This window comes from Scyliorhinus canicula, chromosome 4, assembly GCF_902713615.1.
Source record: "Scyliorhinus canicula chromosome 4, sScyCan1.1, whole genome shotgun sequence".
NCBI classification, from domain to species: domain Eukaryota; kingdom Metazoa; phylum Chordata; class Chondrichthyes; order Carcharhiniformes; family Scyliorhinidae; genus Scyliorhinus; species Scyliorhinus canicula.
Window position 1 is genome coordinate 72,375,686 of NC_052149.1, and position 23,459 is coordinate 72,399,144.

General features: G+C 43.1%; 1 protein-coding gene across 6 annotated transcripts in view; it reads right to left on the bottom strand.

Moving 5' to 3' along the window:
* The window catches only part of sgip1a (SH3GL interacting endocytic adaptor 1a), a 282,072-nt gene that overhangs the window by 153,853 nt on the left and 104,760 nt on the right, over positions 1–23,459 (bottom strand). For all 6 annotated transcript variants that reach the window (XR_005460343.1, XM_038794456.1, XM_038794455.1 and 3 more), the window contains exons 4-5: positions 6,967–6,991; positions 4,287–4,343 (exon numbers count right to left, since the gene is read on the bottom strand). Coding sequence is in view for 5 of the 6 variants with exons in the window: in XM_038794456.1 (XP_038650384.1) it covers positions 4,287–4,343; positions 6,967–6,991 (82 nt within the window). In the remaining variant the exon portion in view is untranslated. The remainder of the gene's footprint in view (positions 1–4,286; positions 4,344–6,966; positions 6,992–23,459) is intronic.

Genomic DNA, 23,459 nt, shown 5'->3' on the forward strand with positions numbered 1-23,459 from the left:
TGGACATATATCTCCATTCCTTCACTGTTACTGGGTCAAAGTCCTGGAACTCCCTCCCCAACAGCACTGTGGGTTTACCTGCAACACATGGACTGCAGTGATTCAAGAAGACAGATCACCATCTTTTTAAGGGAAATTAGGGATGTGCTTTGAATGCTGACCTAGCCAGAGACACCCACATCCCATGAATAAACAGCTCCAGGGTCCCAGGTTCGATTCCGGCTTGGGTCACTGTCTGTGCGGAGTCTGCACATCCTCCCCGTGTGTGTGTGGGTTTCCTCCGGGTGCTCCGGTTTCCTCCCACAGTCCAAAGATGTGCAGGTTAGGTGGATAGGCCATGATAAATTGCCCTTAGTGTCCAAAATTGCCCTTAGTGTTGGGTGGGGTTACTGGGTTATGGGATAGGGTGGAGGTGTTGACTTTGGGTAGGGTGCTCTTTCCAAGAGCCGGTGCAGACTCGATGGGCCGAATGGCCTCCTTCTGCACTGTAAATTCTATGAAAATAAAAATAAACATTGTACTTATTCTGGCTGTGTCCCAACAATAAACATGTGGAAAAAAACTTCCAATTCATCCACTTACATTGAAATCAATTCTTTTTATTTTATCTTTGATGTTAATGCCTTCTGTGCAAATACTTTTTCTGCTTACAATTTTGTGCTGAATCTACACAACACTTCTAACTAATTCAATTCTCCATCTTCATTATTATGTTCACTGTTGGCTGTAAAGGTTCATGGGATCTGGTCAGCACATTTTCAAAATGATTACCTTCTGTAATAGCCAGACAAATCACAGCTGAAAGCTACAAGGCATAGAGGCGATTTCAAAGGCAATTAAATATTTGCCCCAGGAAGATGATTATTAATGGATATGGGGACTGAGCAGGAGAGCGGAATTAGATCAGATGATTCCTGTTGGCAAGCAATAACAGCACAGATTTGATGGCATGTATGGCCCACTTCTATAGTGTGACATATTATTCTAACAGAGCAAACCAAAAGTAACAGGAAAAAACAATTTTTTTCATATCAGCATCGAATGACATATCACTCTGACAAGTATGTGAAATAATAAGATAATTGCAAACAATTGGGCATTTAGCTTGCCTTAACTAGCATTAACAAGCATTTAGCTTGCATTCAGAATGATCCGACAGTCAACTTTTCCCACCAAAGCACCTAACAGTTTCCCTCAGGATTCGAGAGTTTTTACTTTACTACGTTATCTGGAAGAGCGTTCGATGTTTTGATAGCACTGTGTAAAGAATTTCCTGGTGTCAATCCTAAATTTATCTTTGATTAATTTGAACCCATGACCAACTGTTCCATCCTTGTAATTTATTTTGAAGTTATATTCTGGATTTATATTTTCCAATTCTCAACCACCTTGCTTAAACTACAAGATCATCTCCCAGACATTTTTCAGGTCTGAATAGTTCACTTTACTCAGCCGTCCCTCGTAACTCCATCTAAGACTCTAGGGAGCAACCTCTTTATTGCACCACCTTCAGAATTCAAATATCCACGTTATTTCTCAAAATGGACATAGATTCAAGGTGGAGGCAGGTGGGTGGGTGTGTTTTATGGAGCCCATTGGAGTGAGTAAATAGATAGAATGCAAACTTTTTGACGGTGGGTTGAGATGCAGAGATAAAGTCAGCAACATATTTGTAGTAAGTCGCGCATTACACCGGCCTATGGCGGGTTCATACTCATAATATATTTGCATATCATGAATACTCATTGGCGTATGAGGTTTTTTATATTTACATCTCACCATCAAGATAAAGACAGTGACGTACAAGAAACATGTGGCACCCATTTAATGATTGTTTAAAGGTAATGTGCATCAGTTGGCTTTATGCAGTTGGCGTATGAGGTTTTTTAAATTTACAGCTCACCATCAAGATACAGACAGTGACGTACAAGAAACATGTGGCACCCATTTCATGATTGTTTAAAGGTAATGTGCATCAGTTGGCTTTATGCAGTTGTACGCAAAGTCAGCTGCTTTTCTTTTGAACTCTAAGGTATAATGGAAGGGAGCAGGGGAATGGCAGCTTGCATGGAGGCTTGAAACTGGAAAGGCGAGTTAGTATTGAGAGGGGTTGTGGCATGGCATTGGGGACATGGGAGAGTGGAAGAGGGATCCAGGGGAGGTCAGACAGTGGGGTCAGGGGCATGGAAGAATTAAGTAGGTACGGCAAGGCAGCCTGTGTGGGGGCTTGGTGGAGACAGTCAGTCAAGGTAAGAAAACCAAGGGGTCTAAAGGGCAGTGTGCGTATTGTCCAAATATGTGTCCATCTCTGGGTGTTAGCAGTGAAGTCCTCACAGGCTTTGAGTTTGCAACATTTCAATTATCCCCACTGAGAGTGATCTTGGAGAATCATTTGTAAAGGTGCACTTTCACAGGCTTCATTAATGAACACAAGAGGTAGTCATTAATAAGAATTATACAGCAGCCTTATGGCTGTATTTGGCACCCAAATTATCTCTGCCAAGGAGAATTTTTCACCGTGGGGGGGCGATTCCACATCCTGAGTCCCGATTGGTCACCCAAACCATGTGACCTTTACACTGCTGTGTTGCCCTTAAAAGGGACAATAACCACACCTTTACAATAAAGTTCAACCATGTCCCACAAAGTGGGGAGTACAACGCTGGACACTAATATATATGTTCAATAAAGATTGAACAATAAAGTAATTGTGGAAGTAACTATGGGCATCACGATAGCATTGTGGATAGCACAATTGCTTCACAGCTCCAAGGTTCGATTCCGGCTTGGGTCACTGTCTGTGCGGAGTCTGTACATCCTCCCCGTGTGTGCGTGGGTTTCCTCCGGGTGCTCCAGTTTCCTCCCACAGTCCAAAGATGTGCAGGTTAGGTGGATTGGCCATGATAAATTGCCCTTAGTGTTCAAAATTGCCCTTAGTGTTGGGTGGTGTTACTGGGTCAAGGGGATAGGGTGGAAGTGTTGACCTCGGGTAGGGTGCTCTTTCCAAGAGCCGGTGCAGACTCGATGGGCCAAATGGCCTCCTTCTGCACTGTAAATTCTATGATGATCTATAAAAGGAAACGCCCCTAACTTGCTGTAACCATCAGTATGCATCAACCCTGAGGTGAGTCAGTATATTTAGCTCTCTCACTAAGATAGCCTCAACAAATAACACACAAAAAAGGTCAAACCAACATAACGTAAAATATTTACAAGTGAAATCAAATTTTGTAAAACACCTGTGCATTAACCTTTATGCTCTCAAGTCTCATATTAATGGTAATTTAGTTGGCAGCAAAGTTGTGGCAATGTTATAGAACCACGTTGATTGATTGAGGCTCTTTTATAACCCACCTGCACCTGCTGCATTGTCACCTGATGGTGAGTTTCAATAATGAAAACCAGCACCCCCCCCCCCCCCCCCCCCCCCCCCCCCCCCATCCCAAATCGCATGTTTTACATGCATGTTGCTGGCACTTAGAATTTTATGTATAATCGTGTGGGAAACGGCAAAAAGAGAGAAAGCATAAGTAGTGCACAGTTCAGGTTATGATGTCACAAACGGCACATTCCAGCCAAGGTGTGGTCGGACCAAAGACCGGATCAATTTGATCATAACTTTGACTTGCATCCTGCTGCTTTGGCTGTGGAGTTCCACATTTCATTGCCTGTATTGATTTATGCTCTGCACTGATTGAATGCCTGGGGGGATTAAAGTTTACTAAAGCTTCCAGTTTTCAACTGGAATTAGTATTACCATAAATATTGTTATCTAGTGCATTGGGATGTGTATAGTGTGCGCATTGGGGTGTGTATAGTGTGCAAATTCTTGAACAAATTCAAAGCTTTCTTTAGCTTGAAAATTTGGATTTAGAAATGAAGGCAGCTTGTCGCTGTTGCTTTGGGCAATCAAACTCAGCACTGATTACTGTGACTGTCTCCAGCAAGCCAATAGTTAATCAGGGTCATGCAACCACTGCTAGAAAGGTAATAAATGTTGAAATTGAATATATTTCGCATTGTTATACAAAATAATCAAACAACAAGTGTGGAAATGTGCAGAAAATATTCTGACTTAGTTGTCCACGTGGCAGAATTAAGGTCGTTTTCAAAGAGAAACTTTCTGACATAATTAAACCTGACCATACATACGTAAAACAATCCAGCCAATGCCACTTTCTCTTCAGCTGGAGAATATTTGTAGAAAGATGACTGAAACCCTCCAAATAAAATTGAACTTTTGAAAAAAAAAATTGCATTTGAAACAAAATGCATTTTACACTTACATAACGCTCCCAGTCGATTTCTGCATAAAATCCATTTGGAGCTCCATTACTTTTCTTCTGAAAATGGTTAGAAATAAAAAGATGTTACTCATGCTATTTACGTTTAAATATTTATTTTTTAACAGAAAATATTTCTCAAAACTAAATGCATATTTAACACAGTGACTTTCGGAGTTTTGTCACACACCAAGTCCAGGAAAATATATTGCCAACTTTAGGGTTGTTGATGACACCATAGTTACTGGCCAGGATAATGTGATAGGTCCTAGGGTTTGTCCAACCCATTACATTGCCAAGGATTCTGCCTACCTGTTGGGTATTGTCCTTTTTGGGGGCATTTGGAGACATAATTCCTTCTATCTCAACGCTAGAATTCATACATTGCTCACCTCATAGGTGATAAATACCTCACTGATGAGGTTTGATGTCAGAAGGGCCATATCTCATTACAGACAGGGCATTTGTCTTTTAATAACAAATGTGACAATTGTGCTCGACTACATACTACCGTTGAAGCCTGTTTTTCAGCAGGCACTGGGTTGAATCTGCAGAAATCACAAGGCTCTTCGGTCTGTCTTATCAATACCCAGACTGGTTGAATGCATACAGTAATGAATTTTCTAGCTAAAAACCTTCCAACTGTGATTCCCCGAGTTGATTGGAATTTGTGAATATAGGTGAGGTGTGGTTCCTTTGATGAACTATTTTATTTGTTATGCTAAAGATGGCAGTTGGGAAGATAGTTTTCCCTTCTTTGCATCTGCAACCTCAAAATCCCATTTCCTGGGCATTTTGAATTTTGAAGTCACAAAGATGCAAAACATGAGATGCAATTTCCTTTAACATCATGCCCTGTGGAAGGCACTGAGCAGGAAAATTATATTCATTCCTCAGGATAACTTTAGTGAGGAGCGGCTCATTTTTGAAAAATCGATAACAAGCTGTCTTTTGTCTTTATTCTCAATTCCTAGCCTTTTCCAAAGTCTTCAACTTTTTAAAAAGCGATTCAGCATATTCTTAACTCAATTTCGATGAAAAGATCCAGCCATCTTCCCTTCATTTCACTCTTAAATTCCTACGTTTTTAGCATTCATCATTAGTCATGGGTTTACAAAAAACATATTCATTCAATTCATGGAATCATAAACTGATTGAGCAGCCAGGATATATTCATTTTGCAATTAATATTAATCAACTATGTTTAAAAACATATTTAACACCACCATGGTGGGTGTTGATAAATACTATTTGTTGATCAATATTTTTCAAATTTGGTGTAATTGTATAAGGTACAGCACATTTTTGTTCTTTTGTCACACATCAATTGCAGCCAAGTGAATGAACTGCTCCCAAGTTTGTGCCAGAGATATCAAGGAAATGACTACTCGGCAAAATCTTATGGTAATCAAAATTTGCTCACAATGTGAATGAATCATAATTTATTTTAGCTTCAAGAAGATAGCACCAGGAACAAATCAACAATGAAGGCACAATCTCAAAGCGAGTGTCAAACATCATTCTGACATTAATAAGTTCACTTATTAGCCCCCAAAATGCATCCCATTTTCTACCTTTATAAACTTCATGTTATCCAAAACTCTGCTCCCATATCGTAACTCACACCAAATTGCCTTTCAATCATCACTGCTGTGCTCACAAATCGTAACAGGTTCCTTGTGAAGCAATGCCTTAACTTCAAAATATGTATCAGCGCAAAACCTTCCATGGGTTCACCGCTCCCTACCTGCCACTTCTTCCAACCCTCCACATATCTCACATATCTCCAGACCTACCTCAGCCCCTTTTCCAACCCTCCAGACCTAACTGGGCCCCTTTGCATTGTGGACTGCCTCCCAACATTTGTCTACATTCACATTGGCATTGAATTGACTGACTGCTCCCTGAGGCGGGATGTCCTCCCAAGAAAGGGACGCGTTTAATTCTGACATTAACCTTAAGTTGTGGTGGGGCAGCAGTCGGAAATTGGAGAGAAAACCCACTGACATTCTAGCTGGGGGTGCAGAGATCATGGAGCCCCAGAAAATCCAGTTTTGTTTGATAACACTCCTGTGAAGCACCTTAGGATGCTTTATTCAGTTCATGTTGCTGTACTTAAATGTTGACTAGTATGTCACATATCGCCCTAAGTATATTTTCTGAGCTTTCTCAAGTCTTTGTCAACAGTATTGATTCTGGAGAAAAGGGCCGTTCAGTTTGTGTATTCAATTCGCAGCTTTCACTGGTCTTACTGAACACTTGTGCTGAGCTTCCAGGCTAACTGAGTGAAGACTCCCTAAATACTCACTGTCTCAAACAACCTGAGCAATATGCAGACTACATGTGACAGGAAAACCCTGGATTTAGCCCTTGCTAAAGGTTTTGCTGGTCCTTAAAATAACAGAACCCTCCCCACAACCAGCGCTGGGTGTGACCAAGCATTTTCAACGGAAAGTTAATATTGCAAAACATTTCCAGTAGAAACAATTATGCAATCTGATGAGACTGTTAATGCTCATAGCCTGGTGTCAACTTTACGCATGAGCAGTATCACAAGAAACTGCACCTATTGTAACATGAATAGGAGTGAGTTATTACTATATGTTTTGTTCAGATAACACTGGTCGCATCCAGTATTAGTTTTACCTGCACCAGTCAATAGTTAAACATTCTGTATACTTACAGTTCCATCTCGGTCTGGTGAACCCCTGTATGGAAACAGAGAACAAAGAATGGCGGTAAGAAAAGCAAAATGAACTGTGATTGATTGATTCACCGAACAACTATAAACCAAATTCGCATTCTTTTATATTTATACCAGTGGGTACCACCAGCAATAGACAGACATCTGCCTTCAGGTATACCAAGCAATTTGCGAAAGTCATTGGACTCGAAACGTTAGCTCTTTTCTCTCCCTACAGATGCTGCCAGACCTGCTGAGATTTTCCAGCATTTTCTCTGCCTTACTGAAAGTTGTTCAGAACTGTAACCACTAAGCATAGATTGAACTAAAAGCTTTATTTTCCCTTTTTAACTTTTTTTGCAGAATTTACTGACCGTCACTTATGTGATTTTATGAAACTTCAGTTAACAGGAACAAAACAAAAACCGTCATCAACACCCCTCTTGTGATCGAGCTAATTTTTCACTGTTTCAAATAATTTAACAAGTGCAACTGGTGAGAACGTCTTATCCAGATTTGACAGTGTGACATTTCTGTCCAACGGCTCCACAGAACTGGGGAAATGTTGATGTGCCTCCAGACTCGGGCTTCACAACAATAAAATACAGATCTGAATATCCTCCCAATTTAAAGAGATACCATCTGTGAGGCAGCAGGATGTACTCTGTCAGTTTCATACACTATTTGCACTCTCCTCATGTCAGCCTAGTTTATAGAATCCCCACAGTGCAGAAGGAGGCCATTCAGCCCCTGGGGTCTGCACTGACCCTTGGAAAGAACACCCTACCTAGTCCCACACCTCTACCCTATCCCCGTAACCCAACCTAACCTTTTGGACACTAAGGGACAATTTAGCACAGCCAATCCACCTAACCTGCACACCTTTGAACTGTGGGAGGAAACACATGCAGACACAGCCTTTTTTTTTGGACTAGACATAAAGAGAGTATATGATTAGTTATAAAATATAAGTGCTAGATTAAAGTGTAGTGAGGCTGCCCTGTGGGATTACAACTCACCACCTCTCCCAAGTATGATCTTCCTTGCTGGTAGGGTCATTTACCAAGATCCAATGGCCATGCACCCAGCTGCAGTCCTTCAGTGGGTTTCTTCATTCCACAATAAGGGCTGATCTACTTTGCTGAATGATCAACATGGAGAAGTTCTAGCCCCTGGTGAATCTTCCACTAAGAGTGTAGATTGGAAAAGCATATTCTCTTCACTCCCCGTTTTCAGCCGAATTTCAGCGAATTTTCAGAGACATATTTTAGAATGGCACCAAGATTTGGAGTAGTAGTTGACTAAAAAGGTCTGTCACTGGATTCAGTTAGCCTTGTTCTCCTCTGTATGTCCATCAGCTTCTCATTAAACGCAACAGCCTGAAGAATATTAATCCTAAATTTGTTAACTCACTTTGAGAAGTAAAAAGATGTGAAAATAATGGACGAGATTCTCTGGCCTCTCCAGGGTGGGTTTCTCGGCAGCAGGAAGCAGACCGCAGAGGAATCCTCTGGTCTCACTGCTGTCAATGGGATTTCCTGTTGAATCCACCCCATGCCATCGGGAATCCAGTGAGAGGGGTGTGTGTGTGTGTGTGGGGGGGGGGGGGGGGGGGGGGGGGGGGGGGGGCGAGCACGGTTCGCCCATACTGTTGGAGAAAAATGAATTGAACTTGACTGTGTGTCTGTTCTATGCTGAACGGGAGGGGTGCTCAAAACATGGTAGGACTGGTGTCACCTACACGCCACATTCCTGCCTCTACAAGGTTCTGTAGGAGATGGGATGAACTTGTTTCCTGACCAACCTCGACAGGGAACCCCTTGAGGGCCTAATTAAGAGCACTGTCCGGATGCTGTTTGGATTTTCCAGTCGGCATACTGAGTACAGATGGAACCAAGAGGCTGTCTGAAATGGTGTCAGCCTCTCAGGAATAGGCTGACTAGCCATCAAAGCCATTAAGTGGGGAAGACACTACACTACTAAATAGAAGATATTGTAGAAGGGCCTGTTATCATTGGGGGATTTCCATCTCCTGTGCAACAGCCCAAATCCTTTGAACCCTTCTGATCTCTCCTAGGGCCACCAGGAATGGAGGCACCCTCTCACCTCCCTTTACATCTCCACAACACCCAGCGAAGGTGGAACTGCCATTGACCCTCCAGGTGCGGGTGTCCACATGTTGCTCGAATTAGGTGGGGCACATAGTTGACTGCCTCCTCCAATATAACCTTTGGAGTCCTACAGCCAACATTTCATGGTTTCAAACCCAATTTCATCCCAACTGCGGAATTGCGACCCAAGAACAAGATTCCTGCCCTCGAGTGTCCTAAATGGAAAGATGTTCCAGTCTTCAGCACCTCATATTGACAAAAGTAACTACATCTGGAGAAAGACAACACATCAAATTTAGAATACTGCCTTGCCGGAATGTGGCGACTAGGGGCTTTTCACAGTAACTTCATTTGAAGCCTACTTGTGACAATAAGCGATTTTCATTTCATTGGGGAAGGCTTTTGAGATGCACTTCTGAAACCTAAAGGTCAGCAAGGATGTGCTGCAGTGTCCTATCCATTGAACCTGACACTCACTAACATTTTAATTGAATACCAAAGTCCCAACGACCTTTTTGAAATGCTCCAGGTGATGGGATTCTGGTCTGAGCCAGGCATTCCGTCATGCTAATTTAAATCATATGACTGTACACAGTTGCCAATTGGAAGCCAAACATTTTCTATTGGGAGAGGAAGAGAGTTTTATTAAACCATTCTATTTTTAATGGTGCCATTTGTGATTGGAAACTAATGTACTGTTTCTTCCCTTTGATGGAGGGTAAGAGTAGGAGAGGAAACATATCTGAATCCCAGCTCAGGAAATACGTGGAAGGATCTGTAGAAGGATCAGTTAGAACTGCAACGTTGGGCAGAATCTTCCCAACAAATGGCTCTGGGCATGATTCTCCCAAAAGGGAACAAAGTCCCTTCGCGAGCATGTTTCTCCGCATGTTTCCCGGCACTCACGGAAACGGGGAATGCGCAGCCGAGCCGCACATAGCCCCATTTTGTACACTGGAGAGTACCTTGGCAGTGCCAGGTTGGCACCCAGAGGGCACCACCAAGGTGGCAGGCTGGCATTGTCAGGATACCTAGGTGGTACCAGCAGTGCCAGGGCACCACCTTGGCCAAATGCCATGTAGCTGGGGACCCCACCCCCACCCCCCACAAGTGTCTTTCTGTCTGATGCCCATTTGAAATTAAATGAAAAGCGCTCATTGTCACGAGTAGGCTTCAATGAAATTACTGTGAAAAGCCCCTAGTCGCCACATTCTGGCGCCTGTCCGGGGAGGCTGGTACGGGAATCGAACCGTGCTGCTGGCCTGCTTGAAAAGCCAGCGATTTAGCTGTGTGAGCTAAACCAGCCCCATTTGTGGGGACCAGTATCAAATGACGCTCGTCTGACGTCCGTGAAGCAAAGGGGTTGAATCCCAAAGCCTCAGGTACCTCAGTAATCATCACATTAGAGTGTAGCTTACTGTCTTGCTCTAATATGCAGATTTGCTAAAAAGTGATTCCGTCCATTGTGGGCGGGATTCACATCACAATGTCTCGCGAGATTGCGTTGAATCTCGTGAGGTGTTGCAAGTCGGATTGCTCTGTTGAACCTGATATAGCCAACCTCCAAATCAGGATTACTAAAGCATGGCAGCCAATCTTCAAACTCAATCTGGAACTCGCCGGTCACCTCCTCCCAGATACCGGATACTCCTTGCCTGGCCACTACCTCTTGAATCTGTTAGGATATGTGGCACGCCATACAGCAGGATCTGTATGGGCCTCGCCAGGGAAAGTGCTCTATCAAATACACGGATTCTCTCCTGTGCCTCCACCATTCTCTCAAGGATACTTCACGGTTTCTCAAGGTGAGCACCAAAGACCTGCAGCACGGAGCCGAGATCATCATCCAGAACAATACTCTCAAGGCGGTCATCAATCCAATGCTCACTGCACCACCAAGGCACAGGCCTGCTCATCAACAACAACACCACTGCAAGCTGGGCCCCACCCCAGCCAACTTTGACTGCCTCACTCACACGAGAATTCCTCACGATTTAACTCGGCTCATCACAAAACTCCAATCAGGATCATCCAGGAACATACTACCATATTTATCCCCCAAAAAAGGCAACTATAAAATGTGCACAAGGATAAAGCAAAGGATCAAAAGATGAACAGAGCTGGAACTCATGAAAATACAGCCACTCCTGCACTCACATCACGTGACCCACTCTTTGTGTTTTCTTAATTAACCATTCAAGCTCCATTGCGATATATCCATCAGCGAAGTGATGGAAGGGGACATCAACAGTGTCATCAAGTGGCATTTTCTTATCAATAACCTGTTCACTGGCACCCAGTTTTGTTCCGCCAAGGCCACTCAGTTCCTGACCTCATTGAACCGTTGGTTAAAACATAGGCAAAATAGCTGAAATCCAGATGTGTGATGAGAGTGACTGCCACATTTGACAGAGTATGGCCTCAAGGAACACGAGCAAAATTGGAGTCAATGGGAATGAGGGGGCAAACCCTCCATTGATTGGACTCACACCTGGCACAAAGAAAGACGGTTGTGGATGTTGGTGGATATAGGAATATTATGGCTATAACAGCCCCAAAGCCTGTCCACAATCTACAAGTCAGGAGTTTGATGGGATATTATCCACTTCCTGGATGAGCGTAACTCCAACAACGCTTAAGTTTGACACCATCCAGGACAAAGCAGCCTGCTTGATTGGCATCACCTCCACAGCCATTCACTCTTTTCTCCATCACCGATGCATGGTAGCAGAAGTGTAGTACCTACAAAATGCACTGCCGGAACTCAACAATGCTCATTAGACAGCACCTTTTAAACACACAACCTGTACCATCTAGAAGGACAAGGGCAGCAGACACCTGGGAACATCACCACTTGCAAGTTCCCCTCCAAGTCACTCACCTGTTCCTTCACTACTGCTGGGTTAAAATCTTGGCATTCCCTGCCTAACAGTATTGTGGGTGTACCTACACCATGAGTGCAACGGTTCAAGAAGGCAGCTAACCACCATCTTCTCGAGGGAAATTCAAGATGGACAATAAATGTTGGCCTAGCCAGTGATACCCACATCCCTTGAATTAATTTTTAAAACTCATCAGAGTTCTTTCATTTGTTTACAGCCTCATGATTTCTAATGAAGTATCTATTATTCATCAAACTTTGCAGATTCAGGAGATGGTATCAATCAATAAATCATTTTTGCACTTTGGGTACAATGAACGTTTTGTTATTTACTTATTATCCAGGCTCAATCATTTTTATTAACACACAACTTTGCTCCAAACCCGTCTATGTTTTTTGTGATTGCTGAGCAGGAGTTCTTGTTTAAAGAAAAAACAATATCTGGTGTCACATCATACTTTCAACTATTCTTTTCCATCGAATAGTCACAAAATGAAAATGTATCAGATAGGGATATTTCTGAATGGCATATTTTGTACTTGCACTCCCTTGTGCAAGTTCACATTTCCCCATTGGTGATACATTTAGTTGTTGCTGTTGCATAAGAGGATTCCCACATATCTGACAAGACCAAAATAGCTGTGTCAACTTCTGTCCAACCCAGGAATGAGGTCAATATAAAAACTCCCCGACAGTCCGTTCTGTGGCTTCAGCCGGAAGGATTAACATTAGAAAATGCAACTGACTTAACAGCTGATGCCACTGTTGCGCTTCAACTTCAAACACTTTAGCGATTCCCCAATTCACTTTTCAAAAGCATATTTTTTGACTTTCTTTATTGCATGGTAAGTGAGAGTAATTTGTTTCACAAAATTACGTACACTATTGCATTAATTTTGTGAGGAGATCGACCATGTGTATTTGAATATCGCAGCTGGTTTATTAAGATTGTGCATCACCTGGGACAATGTTAGTCATTATTTTGACCAATTAGTGATTGCAATAAAAATGATTTCATGTGACAGTTATGACTAGTGAAAATATAGAATTTCTTAAAATTGTAAATGTAACCCATTTTCTAGAATATGTAGACCTCAAGGAATTCAAATATTAATCATACACATGGACCACAAAGCCTTACATGAAAAGAGTTGAAGCAATTTTAGTTCAGCTGTTGGTGCATAGGTTATCAAACTGGGCTCTATGGATCCAAGGGTGTTCAAGTAGTCAATTGCATGTGGGGTGATTCTGGGGGTCAACAACATTGAGTATGCCACACATCTAACATTGTGTAGTCTATATTTTCTGTATTTGTTGTGTAGTCTATATTTTCTGTATTTGTTGATTTACGGTCACATAATATTTGGAGCATATTGGGAAAACTGGCTGTTTTGTCATTATACTATTGCTCTGCTTTGAGTAGATGACATCAGTCTTTTACAAGCTAGGCACCCTCATCCCACACACGGATTATGAAGAATACCTTCCTAATGAGGATGAGTGCATGGCATAAAACCATTCCTAATTTTGTACTAATTGGCATGACTTGACAATCTCACTGAAGATTCATGATGTGAAACATGTCAAACTGGCTCAGGTGGACATGCTGTTATGAGCCTGGAGATTGGAGCCAAAATTCATTCTCGAGTAGAACATTATTACGGTTTATTATTATGCTTTATTACGGATTCATCTCCTGGTTGCTGAAAACAAAACTGAATACCATTTGCCTTCACTGGCATCAATTAACTTAACGGCCACATATTGCAAAATAATTCTGTGTATTACGTGGTTTAAAATGATAGAACCTAATGAAGTTAAATTGATTTAACACTACCCAATCTTTGGATTGGATGAAGTGGGTTGATTGGATGACAGAACACGATATACTGGTAATGGCAGATGGAACCTCATTAAATCTCACTGCAAAGCGGAAAGGTTTACCATAACTGCATTTTGCTTTTGGATAAACTTCAAAGAGGATACTGCCTTCATTTAAAAAGGAAAAAAAACTTGCATTTATATATCACCTTTCCTGACCTCAGCTTTCACTGTAACTCCTGACACCAAATTAAATATTAATTTGTGCCGGTGCAAGCTGTGTGCATGTACAAAGAAAACAGCGATGTCATCAAAATGGTGTAAAAAAAAAGACTTATAGAAGCTCCTTTGTACAATTTTTAAAAATTCACAATTCCAAGGTGTCTAATCTCGCTTTGTGACAATCTCTAAAATGTTTAAGCTATGAGAGTTGGAGAGATCAGAGATACAGTCGGTCTCAACTCAATCTGCAAACCAGCTCAATTATTAAAATACAATGACTGTACATTTCACACTTGTCTATAGATTTGGCTTTGAGGCTATTTTTGAGTTCAGTATTTTTATCTTCAATTTTGCTCACTTTTGATCACTCACTTTCATCAATTAATTGCAGGGCAATTTAACAAATTGCTTCCCCGAGTACACTCCTGTCCGGAATTATGGGTTATATTTACAAATATATAGAGAAACATGTATAAGGCAGACATGAGTTCAAACTGAAAGAGACAATACCAGGGCAATGGAGTAGGAATTGGCTGCTGATTGTTGACTCAAATCCAAAACAATGTAACTTATTCAGTCAGACAAAGACCAGTCAGATCCCCAGAGATCAGCAGAGTTCAACTCCACTTCCCAAACTACCAACCCCCTCCCTCAGTGAAACCCAGCAGAATCTTCCATCGGATGAATGGTTGGAAAGAGGATAAAAATCGTCATTCCTTCATTGAGTCAGATGTAAAGCGAAGGGACCTGAGGAACAACTTTTCCAGAAACTTGCTTGTACAAGATCAAAGTCACATTGTTTAACTGAGGCTAAAATAGCAATACATTATAACACGTTAATCTGTATTTTCACTTGTTGCTATTTCTATAACAATTCTGTATTTTTATGAACAAAGAACAAAGAAAATTACAGCACAGGAACAGGCCCTTCGGCCCTCCCAGCCTGCGCCGATCCAGATCCTTTATCTAAACCTGTTTCCTTTTTTCCAAGGTTTACTTCTCTCTGTTCCCCACCCGTTCATATATCTGTCCAGATGCATCTTAAATGATGCTATCGTACCCGCCTCTACCACCTCCGCTGGCAAAGCATTCCAGGCACCCACCACCCTCTGCGTAAAAAACTTTCCACGCACATCTCCCTTAAACTTTTCCCCTCTCACCTTGAAATCGTGTCCCCTTGTAATTGACACCCCCACTCTTGGAAAAAGCTTGTTGCTATCCACCCTGTCCATACCTCTCTTAATTTAGACCTCAATCAGGTCCCCCCTCAACCTCCGTCTTTCCAATGAAAACAATCCTAATCTACTCAACCTTCCTTCATAGCTAGCACCCTCCATACCAGGCAACATCCTGGTGAACCTCCTCTGCACCCTCTCTACAGCATCCACATCCTTCTGGTAATGTGGCGACCAGAACTGCACGCAGTATTCCAAATGTGGCCTAACCAAAGTCCGATACAACTGTAACATGGCCTGCCGACTCTTGTACTCAATAAACTGTCCGATGAAGGCAAGCATGCTGTATGCCTTCTTCACCACTCCAACGACCTGTGTTGCCACCTTCAGGGTACAATGGACCTGAACTCCCAGATCTCTCTGTACATCAATTTTCCCCAGGACTCTTCCATTGACCGTCTCATCTGCTCTGGAGTTAGATCTTCCAAAATGCATCACCTCGCATTTGCCTGGATTGAACTCCATCTGCCATTTCTCTGCCCAACTCTCCAATCTATCTATATTTTGCTGTATTCTCTGACAGTCCGCCTCGCTATCTGCAACTCCACCAATCTTAGTATCATCTGCAAACTTGCTCATCAGACCACTTATACCTTCGTCCAGATCATTTATATATATCACAAACAACATTGGTCCGAGCACGGATCCCTGTGGAACACCACTAGTCACCTTTCTCCATTTTGAGACACTCCCTTCCACCACTACTCTCTGTCTCCTGTTGCCCAGCCAGTTCTTTATCCATCTAGCTAGCACACCCTGAACCCCATACGACTTCACTTTTTCCATCAACCTGCCATGGGAAACTTTAACAAATGCTTTACTGAAGTCCATGTATATGACATCTACAGCCCTTCCCTCATCAATTAACTTTGTCACTTCCTCAAAGAATTCTATTAGGTTTGTAAGACATGACCTTCCCTGCACAAAACCATGCTGCCTATCACTGGTAAGTCTATTTTCTTCCAAATGTGAATAGATCCTATCCCTCAGTATCTTCTCCAACAGTTTGCCTACCACTGACGTCAAGCTCACAGGTCTATAATTCCCTGGATTATCCCTGCTTAAACAAGGGGACATTAGCAATTCTCCAGTCCTCCGGGACCTCACCCGTGCTCAAGGATGCTTCCCTCAGTAACCTGGGATAGATCCCATCCAGTCCTGGGGACTTGTACACCTTAATGCCTTTTAGAATACCCAAAAGCTCCCCCTTCCTTATGCCAACATGACCTAGAGTATTTAAACATCCATCCCTAGCCTCAACATCCATCATGTCCCTCTCCTTGGTGAATACCAATGCAAAGTACTCATTAAGAAGCTCACTCATTTCCTCTGACTCCACGCATAAATTCCCTCTTTTGTCTTTGAGTAGGCCAATCTTTTCTCTAGTTAACCTCTTGCTCCTTATATACAAATAAAAGGCTTTGGGATATTCCTTAACCCTGTTAGCCAAAGATATTTCATGACCCCTTTTAGCCCTCTTTATTGCGCGTTTGAGATTTGTCCTACTTTCCCAATATTCCTCCAAAGCTTCATCAGTTTTGAGTCGCCTAGATCTTATGTATGCTTCCTTTTTCATCTTAGCTAGTCTCACAATTCCACCCGTCATCCATGGTTCCCTAATCTTGCTAATTCTATCTCTCATTTTCACAGGAACATGTCTGTCCTGCACTCAGCCTTTCCTTAAAAGACTCCCACATTTCAAATGTGGATTTACCCTTAAACAGCTTCTCCCAATCCACATTCCCGAGAGCCTGCCGAATTTTGTTATAGTTGGCCTTTCCCCAATTTAGCACTCTTCCTTTAGGACCACTCTCGTCTTTGTCCATGAGTATTCTAAAACTTATGGAATTGTGATCGCTATTCCCAAAGTAATCGCCGACTGAAACGTCAACCACCTGGCCGGGATCATTCCCCAATACCAGGTCCAGTATGGACCCTTCCCAAGTTGGACTATTTACATACTGGTCTAAAAAAACTCTCATGGATGCTCCTTACAAATTCTGCTCCATCTCTGCCTCCAACACTACATGAGTCCTATTCAATGTTGGGGAAGTTAAAATCTCCCATCACAACCACCCTGTTGCTCCTGCATTGTTCTATAATCTGTCTACATATTTGTACCTCTACTTCACGCTCGCTTTTGGGAGTGCCTATAGTAAATTCCCAACAATGTTACTGCACCCTTCCTATTTCTTAGCTCTATCCATATTGCCTCAAGTGCTCGAATCCTCCATCGTGCCCTCCTTAATCACAGCTGTGATATCATCACTGACCAGTAATGCAACTCCTCCACCCCTTTTACCTCCCTCTCTATCCCTCCTGAAGCATCTATACCCTGGGATATTTAGTTGCCAGTCTTGCCCATCCCTCAACAAATGTCTCAGTAATACCAATAACATCATATTCCCAGATACTAATCCAAGCCCTAAATTAATCTGCCTTACCTGCTACACTTCTCGCATTAAAACAAATGCACCTCAGATCACCTGTCCCTTTGCGATCATCATCTCTTCCCTGTCTACTCTTCCCCTTAGTCACACTGAGTTTATTATCTAGTACCTTACTGGCTTTAGTTGCTGCTTCTTTACTGACCTCTAACTTCCTAATCTGGTTCCCATTCCCCTGCCACATTAGTTTAAAACCTCCCCAACAGTGTTAGCAAAAGCACCCCCGAGGACATTGGTTCCAGTCCCGCCCAGGTGTAGACCATCCGATTTGTAATGGTCCCACCGTCCCCATAACCGGTTCCAATGTCCCATAAATCTGAACCCCCTGCACCATCTCTCAAGCCACGTATTCATTCTGACTATTCTTAAATTTCTACTCTGACTGTTTTGTAGCACTGGTAGCAATCCTGAGATTACTGCCTTTGAGGTCCTACTTTTTAAACTTATCTCCTCACTCCCTAAATTCTGATTGTAGGACCTCACCCCGTTTTTTACCTATATCGTTGGTGCCTATATGCACCATGACAACCGGCTGTTCACCCTCCCCCTTTAGTATGTCCTGCAGCCGATCTGAGACATCCCTAACCCGTGCACCCGGGAGGCAACATACCATTCGGGAGTCTCGTTTTCGACCACAGAAATGCCTGTCTACCCCCCTTACGATTAAATTCCCTATGACTATAGTCCTGCCAGTCTTTTTCACGCCCTTCTGTGCAGCAGAGCCAGCCACGGTGCCAAGAGCCTGGCTACTACTGCCTTCCCCTGGTAAGTCATCTCCCCCAACAGTATCCAAAACGGTATACCTGTTTTGGAGGGAGATGACCGCAGGGGACATCTGCACTGCCTTCCTGCTCTTTCTCTGCCTTTCTCACCCATTCCCTGTCTCCCTCAAGAATCCTAATCTGCGGTGTGACCAACTCACTGAACGTGCTATCCACGGCCTCCTCAGCATCGCGGATGCTCCAAAGTGAGTCCATCCGCAGCTTCAGAGCCGTCATGCGGTCTAACAGGAGCTGCAGCTGGACACACTTCCCGCACATGATGGAGTCAGGGGCATCGGCCGCGTCCCTGAACTCCCACATTGAGCACGAGGATCATAACACGGGTCTGGGATCTCCTGCCATTTTTACCCTTTACCTTAACTGACTACAAATATAACATCAAATAATTAATAAGTGAAAGGAATAAAGATTTTACTTACCAATCACAATATTCACCAACACATGAAGAGTTAAATTTCTCCCAGCTACTGCTAATTGGAGCATTTTCCTTACCAGCCAATCAGGTCACTGCTTTGCTGTGATGTCACCCTTCAAGGTAAGTTTTTAAAGAGATAAACTTACTTTCCCGACAACCACGGTTGTTTTTTTTGGTTAGAGGAGGGGTAGGGAGGGAAACACTGAGTAAGTGTTTCGGGTTTAACAACAGCCCCTTCACAAACCACCTTCAAATTACGCTGACCGCACTGCACGTATGCAAATCTCCAACTTCAGATTTCCAGCATCTGCCATGTTTTGTTTTTATTAAATTGTTTCCAGCTGCATGGTGAGCAGCGCGAGTAGTGAAATTTGATGATAAAAGTCCACCTGAAAGGCAGATATATTTTTATTTAACTTGATCGTGATTTTTTGAGGAGGTGACAAAGATGATTGCTGAGGGGAGGGCGGTTGATGTTGTTTACATGGGCTTCAGTAAAGCCTTTGACAAGGTGTCTCATGGCAGACAGGTACAAAAGGTGAAGTCACACAGGATCAGAGGTGAGGTGGAAAGATAGATACAGAACTGGCTTGGTCACAGGAGACATAGGGTAGCAATAGAAGGGTGTTTTTTGGAATGAAAAGGTGTTCCACAGGGATCAATGCTTGGGCCTCTGTTGTTTGCCGTATACATAAACAATTTGGAGGAAAATGTAGCTGGTCTGATTAGTAAGTTTGCAGATGATACCAAGCTTGGTGGAGTGGCAGATAGTGTTGAGGATGGTCAGAGGATACAGCAGGACATAGATAGCAGAGAAATGGCAAATGGAGTTTAATCCGGACCAACGGGAGGTAATGCACTTTGGTAGGACTAACATTGAGGGGAAATATACAGTAAATGGCAAAAATTTTAGAAATATAGAAAGTCAGAGAGATCTGGGCATACGGGTCCACAGATCTTTGAAAGTGGCAACACAAGTGGACAAGGTAGTCAAGAAAGCATATGGAATGCTTGCCTTCATTGGACGGGGCACAGAGTATAAAAATTGGCAAGTCATGCTACAGTGTACAGAACATTGGTAAGGCCACACTTGAAATACTGCGCACAATTCTGGTCACCACACTACCAGTAGGATGTGGAGGCTTTGGAGAGGGTGCAGAGGAGGTTTACCAGGAAGTTGCCAGCCTGGAAGATGTTAGCTATGCTGAGAGGCTGAATAGACTCGGACTGTTTTTATTAGAATGACGGATAGAGTGGATGTGCATGCACTCTTTCCCAGGGTGGAGGAGTCAGTCACTAGGACGCATAGGTTTAAGGTCTGTGGGACAAAGTTTAGAGGAGAGGTTTTCTACACAGATTGTGGTGGGTGTCTGGATCATGTTGTCAGGAGAGGTTGTGGAAGCAGATACATTAACGGCGTTCAAAAGACATCTCAACAAATACATGGATAGGATGGGCATGGAGGGACATGGCACTAGGAAGTGTTGAGGGTTTTGGCCAAGGGTGGTATCATGATCGGGTACAGGCTTGGAGGGCCAAAGGGCCTGTTCTGTGCTATATTATTCTTTGTTACAAACATGGAGACCTAAACTCTGAACTTTTCAGGGATAAAATAGTTGGAGAAGCAATCGATGCTCTTTCAGACATACCACAAACGAAGGAGGATCTAACCCTCAAGAAAGCTGTCCCAAATATTTAGACAGTCTGAACTGCATGTGCAGCAAAGGTCCATCTTAAGAGAGGAGAAAAGTAAACCGTGGTATAAAAGGAAACCCTACAGCCAAGTTGGTTAAACAACACAGAAACGGGGATTTTCTGGCCCTTCCCATCGATGTGATCATCTGGTCCCACAAAATGGCCTGTGGCAGATTCTCAGTGACACAGCCACATGTCATGTAAAAAGCTATTGACTTTTGGTGGGACTGCAAGATCCCGCCAGCGGCCTATGATGAGCTGCCTCCACCACCTTCACCGCCTCAAAACCCACTGCGCAGTGGGACGGGGGGGATCCTGGTCAGGTTGCTCTAGACCAGGGGTGGGCAAACTACGGCCCGCGGGCCGCATGCGGCCCGCCAAAGGTATTTCTGCGGCCCTCCAAGTCATTAAAAAAAAAAAAAAAAATTTTTTTTTAATTTAAAAAAAAAAAAAAATTTTTTTTTAAGGTTAATGGGGGGGGGGGCTGTTGGGTTACTTACTGGTATAGGGTGGATACGTTGACTTGAGTAGGATGATCATTGCTCGGCACAACGTCGAGGGCCGAAGGGCCTGTTCTGTGCTGTACTGTTCTATGTTCTATATGAGGCGCCCAGAATCATAACCGGGTGAAGTAATTATTTTACTTAATATACTATGCGGCCCTTTGTGAATTGTGAATTTCTGAATGTGGCCCTTGCACGGAAAAGTTTGCCCACCCCTGCTCTAGACCATGGGAAATAATACACTATGGGTAGCACTGTTGCTTCACAGCTCCAGGGTCCCAGGTTAGATTCCCGGCTTGGGTCACTGTCTGTGTGGAGTCTGCACATTCTCCCTGTGTTTGTGTGGGTTTCCTCCGGGTACTCCAGTTTCCTCCCACAAGTCCCAAAAGACGTGCTGTTAGGTAATTTGGACATTCTGAATTCCCCCCCATGTACCCGAACAGGCGCCGGAATGTGGCGACAAGGCGATTTTCACAGTAACTTCAGTGGAGTGTTAATGTAAGCCTACTTGTGCCAATAAAGATTTTTATTATTAACTGACCAGAAGAGCAACTGTACCAGTGCATTTGAGCAAATTGCCTCCATATGGGAGGTTGATGTCCTACAATTTCAGGCCAATGTTTTTAATGTAACAGAACTGGACACTTCAGAAAAATGCGAGGCCAAAATATCTAAACATGCAGAAGAAGCAAAGATGATTGAGGTCGAGACTTCCCACCAAGAGGCCACACAGCCAAGCCTCTTAGGTGAGGTCAAAGGATCCTGGATTCTCATATTGGAATGTGGCATTTCGGTAATAGTTATCCCACAAACTTCAAACTGGACATGGGAGCCACTGTTGTGGCCCAAGTGGATAAAGAACTATGGCTGAGAGCCCTTAGGCTTCACATAAGAGACCCACCACACTACAGGCATGGAGGAATCTGATTTTAGTCATAGGCATGATTCTGGGACCACTAATGTATGGCGGCAAAGGAATCTTCAAGCTCAATTCGGTAGATAATGTGGAATGCTTTGCGACATAGAATCATTGAAGACAAAATCATTTAAAGCAAAGTAGCCAAATTTTGAAGGAAAGGAAAATACAAAAGTGGGCCAATCATGGGGCTGTTACATTAGTTTCAGGTTGCCCCAGCAAATAGAGAACAGAGAAATATAGTGAATGGTTTTCTTCTGTGCTGCAAACTCATTGTTCTACAGTCCCACCATCCTGACTCACAAATATGTCATTATTCCTTTACTTGTCACTGGGTCAAAATGGAGGAACTCCCTTTATAAAAGCAGTGTGGGTGCACCAGAAGGACTGCAGCAGTCCAGGAAGGTGGCTCATCACCATCTTCTCAAGGGCCTTTCCAGCGATACCACATTCCATGATTGAATAAAATAAAAGCCAGGAATTACATTCCATCTATTTCGCCTTCTGGAGAGAGGTTCTTCATGATCTATGATCATCAGAAAAGTAACGATACTGAACTGCAAAATTCATTGCCTTCCATTTGTTCCCTGCCCACTCCACCTTGCTTCCAGTCCGGCTGCAAATGTACAAAACCAAAGCCTTCTTTTCTCAATATTATTTCCAGTGCTAATGGCAAGAATCGCAACCTCTCTGCACTGCAGGTGGTGGGAACTTTCATGAGAATAGGAGTTTCTTCCTATTATGTACAGAGACAATATTATTTGTTTTGTTACCTGTGTGGTAGGTAACATGTCCTACTCAAACCATGGTTAGTGATGAGGTATTCTGAATCTCAATGAAGACGACTCGAACTCATCCAGTAGTAACAAAAGGTTTATTGAGTAACTATAACAATAATTGCTTGAGATCTTTACTTTAAATTTGATATTAGTGATAAGGTTAACAAGATCTAACTACAGTAACTATACGTAACTCCACTAGCCATCTGAATTAGTCTGCTATTGCCCTGGTCACAGTGCACTCAAGAGAGGGCCAGAGATCCAATGTGGTTGCCTTTTATACCCCTGTTGGTCCGGCCCTCTAGTGATCATGTGGTGCTACTGATTACACATTAACCCTTTGTGTACATGCACATATAGAGATCACTACAATATTGTTGTTGAATTGTTGTCAATTATTGTTGAAAGTACTATTTAGAGGACTGAGGACTCCAATATATTAGCAGCAGGGCTGACATAGGGGCTGGTTTAGCTCACCAGGCTAAATCGCTGGCTTTTAAAGCAGACCAAGCAGGCCAGCAGCACGGTTCGATTCCCGTACCAGCCTCCCCGGACAGGCGCCGGAATGTGGCGACTAGGGGCTTTTCACAGTAACTTCATTGAAGCCTACTTGTGACAATAAGCGATTTTCATTTCATTAGAAGCATGTCTGAACACAATGGATGGAAATGGATGGCTCTAAACCA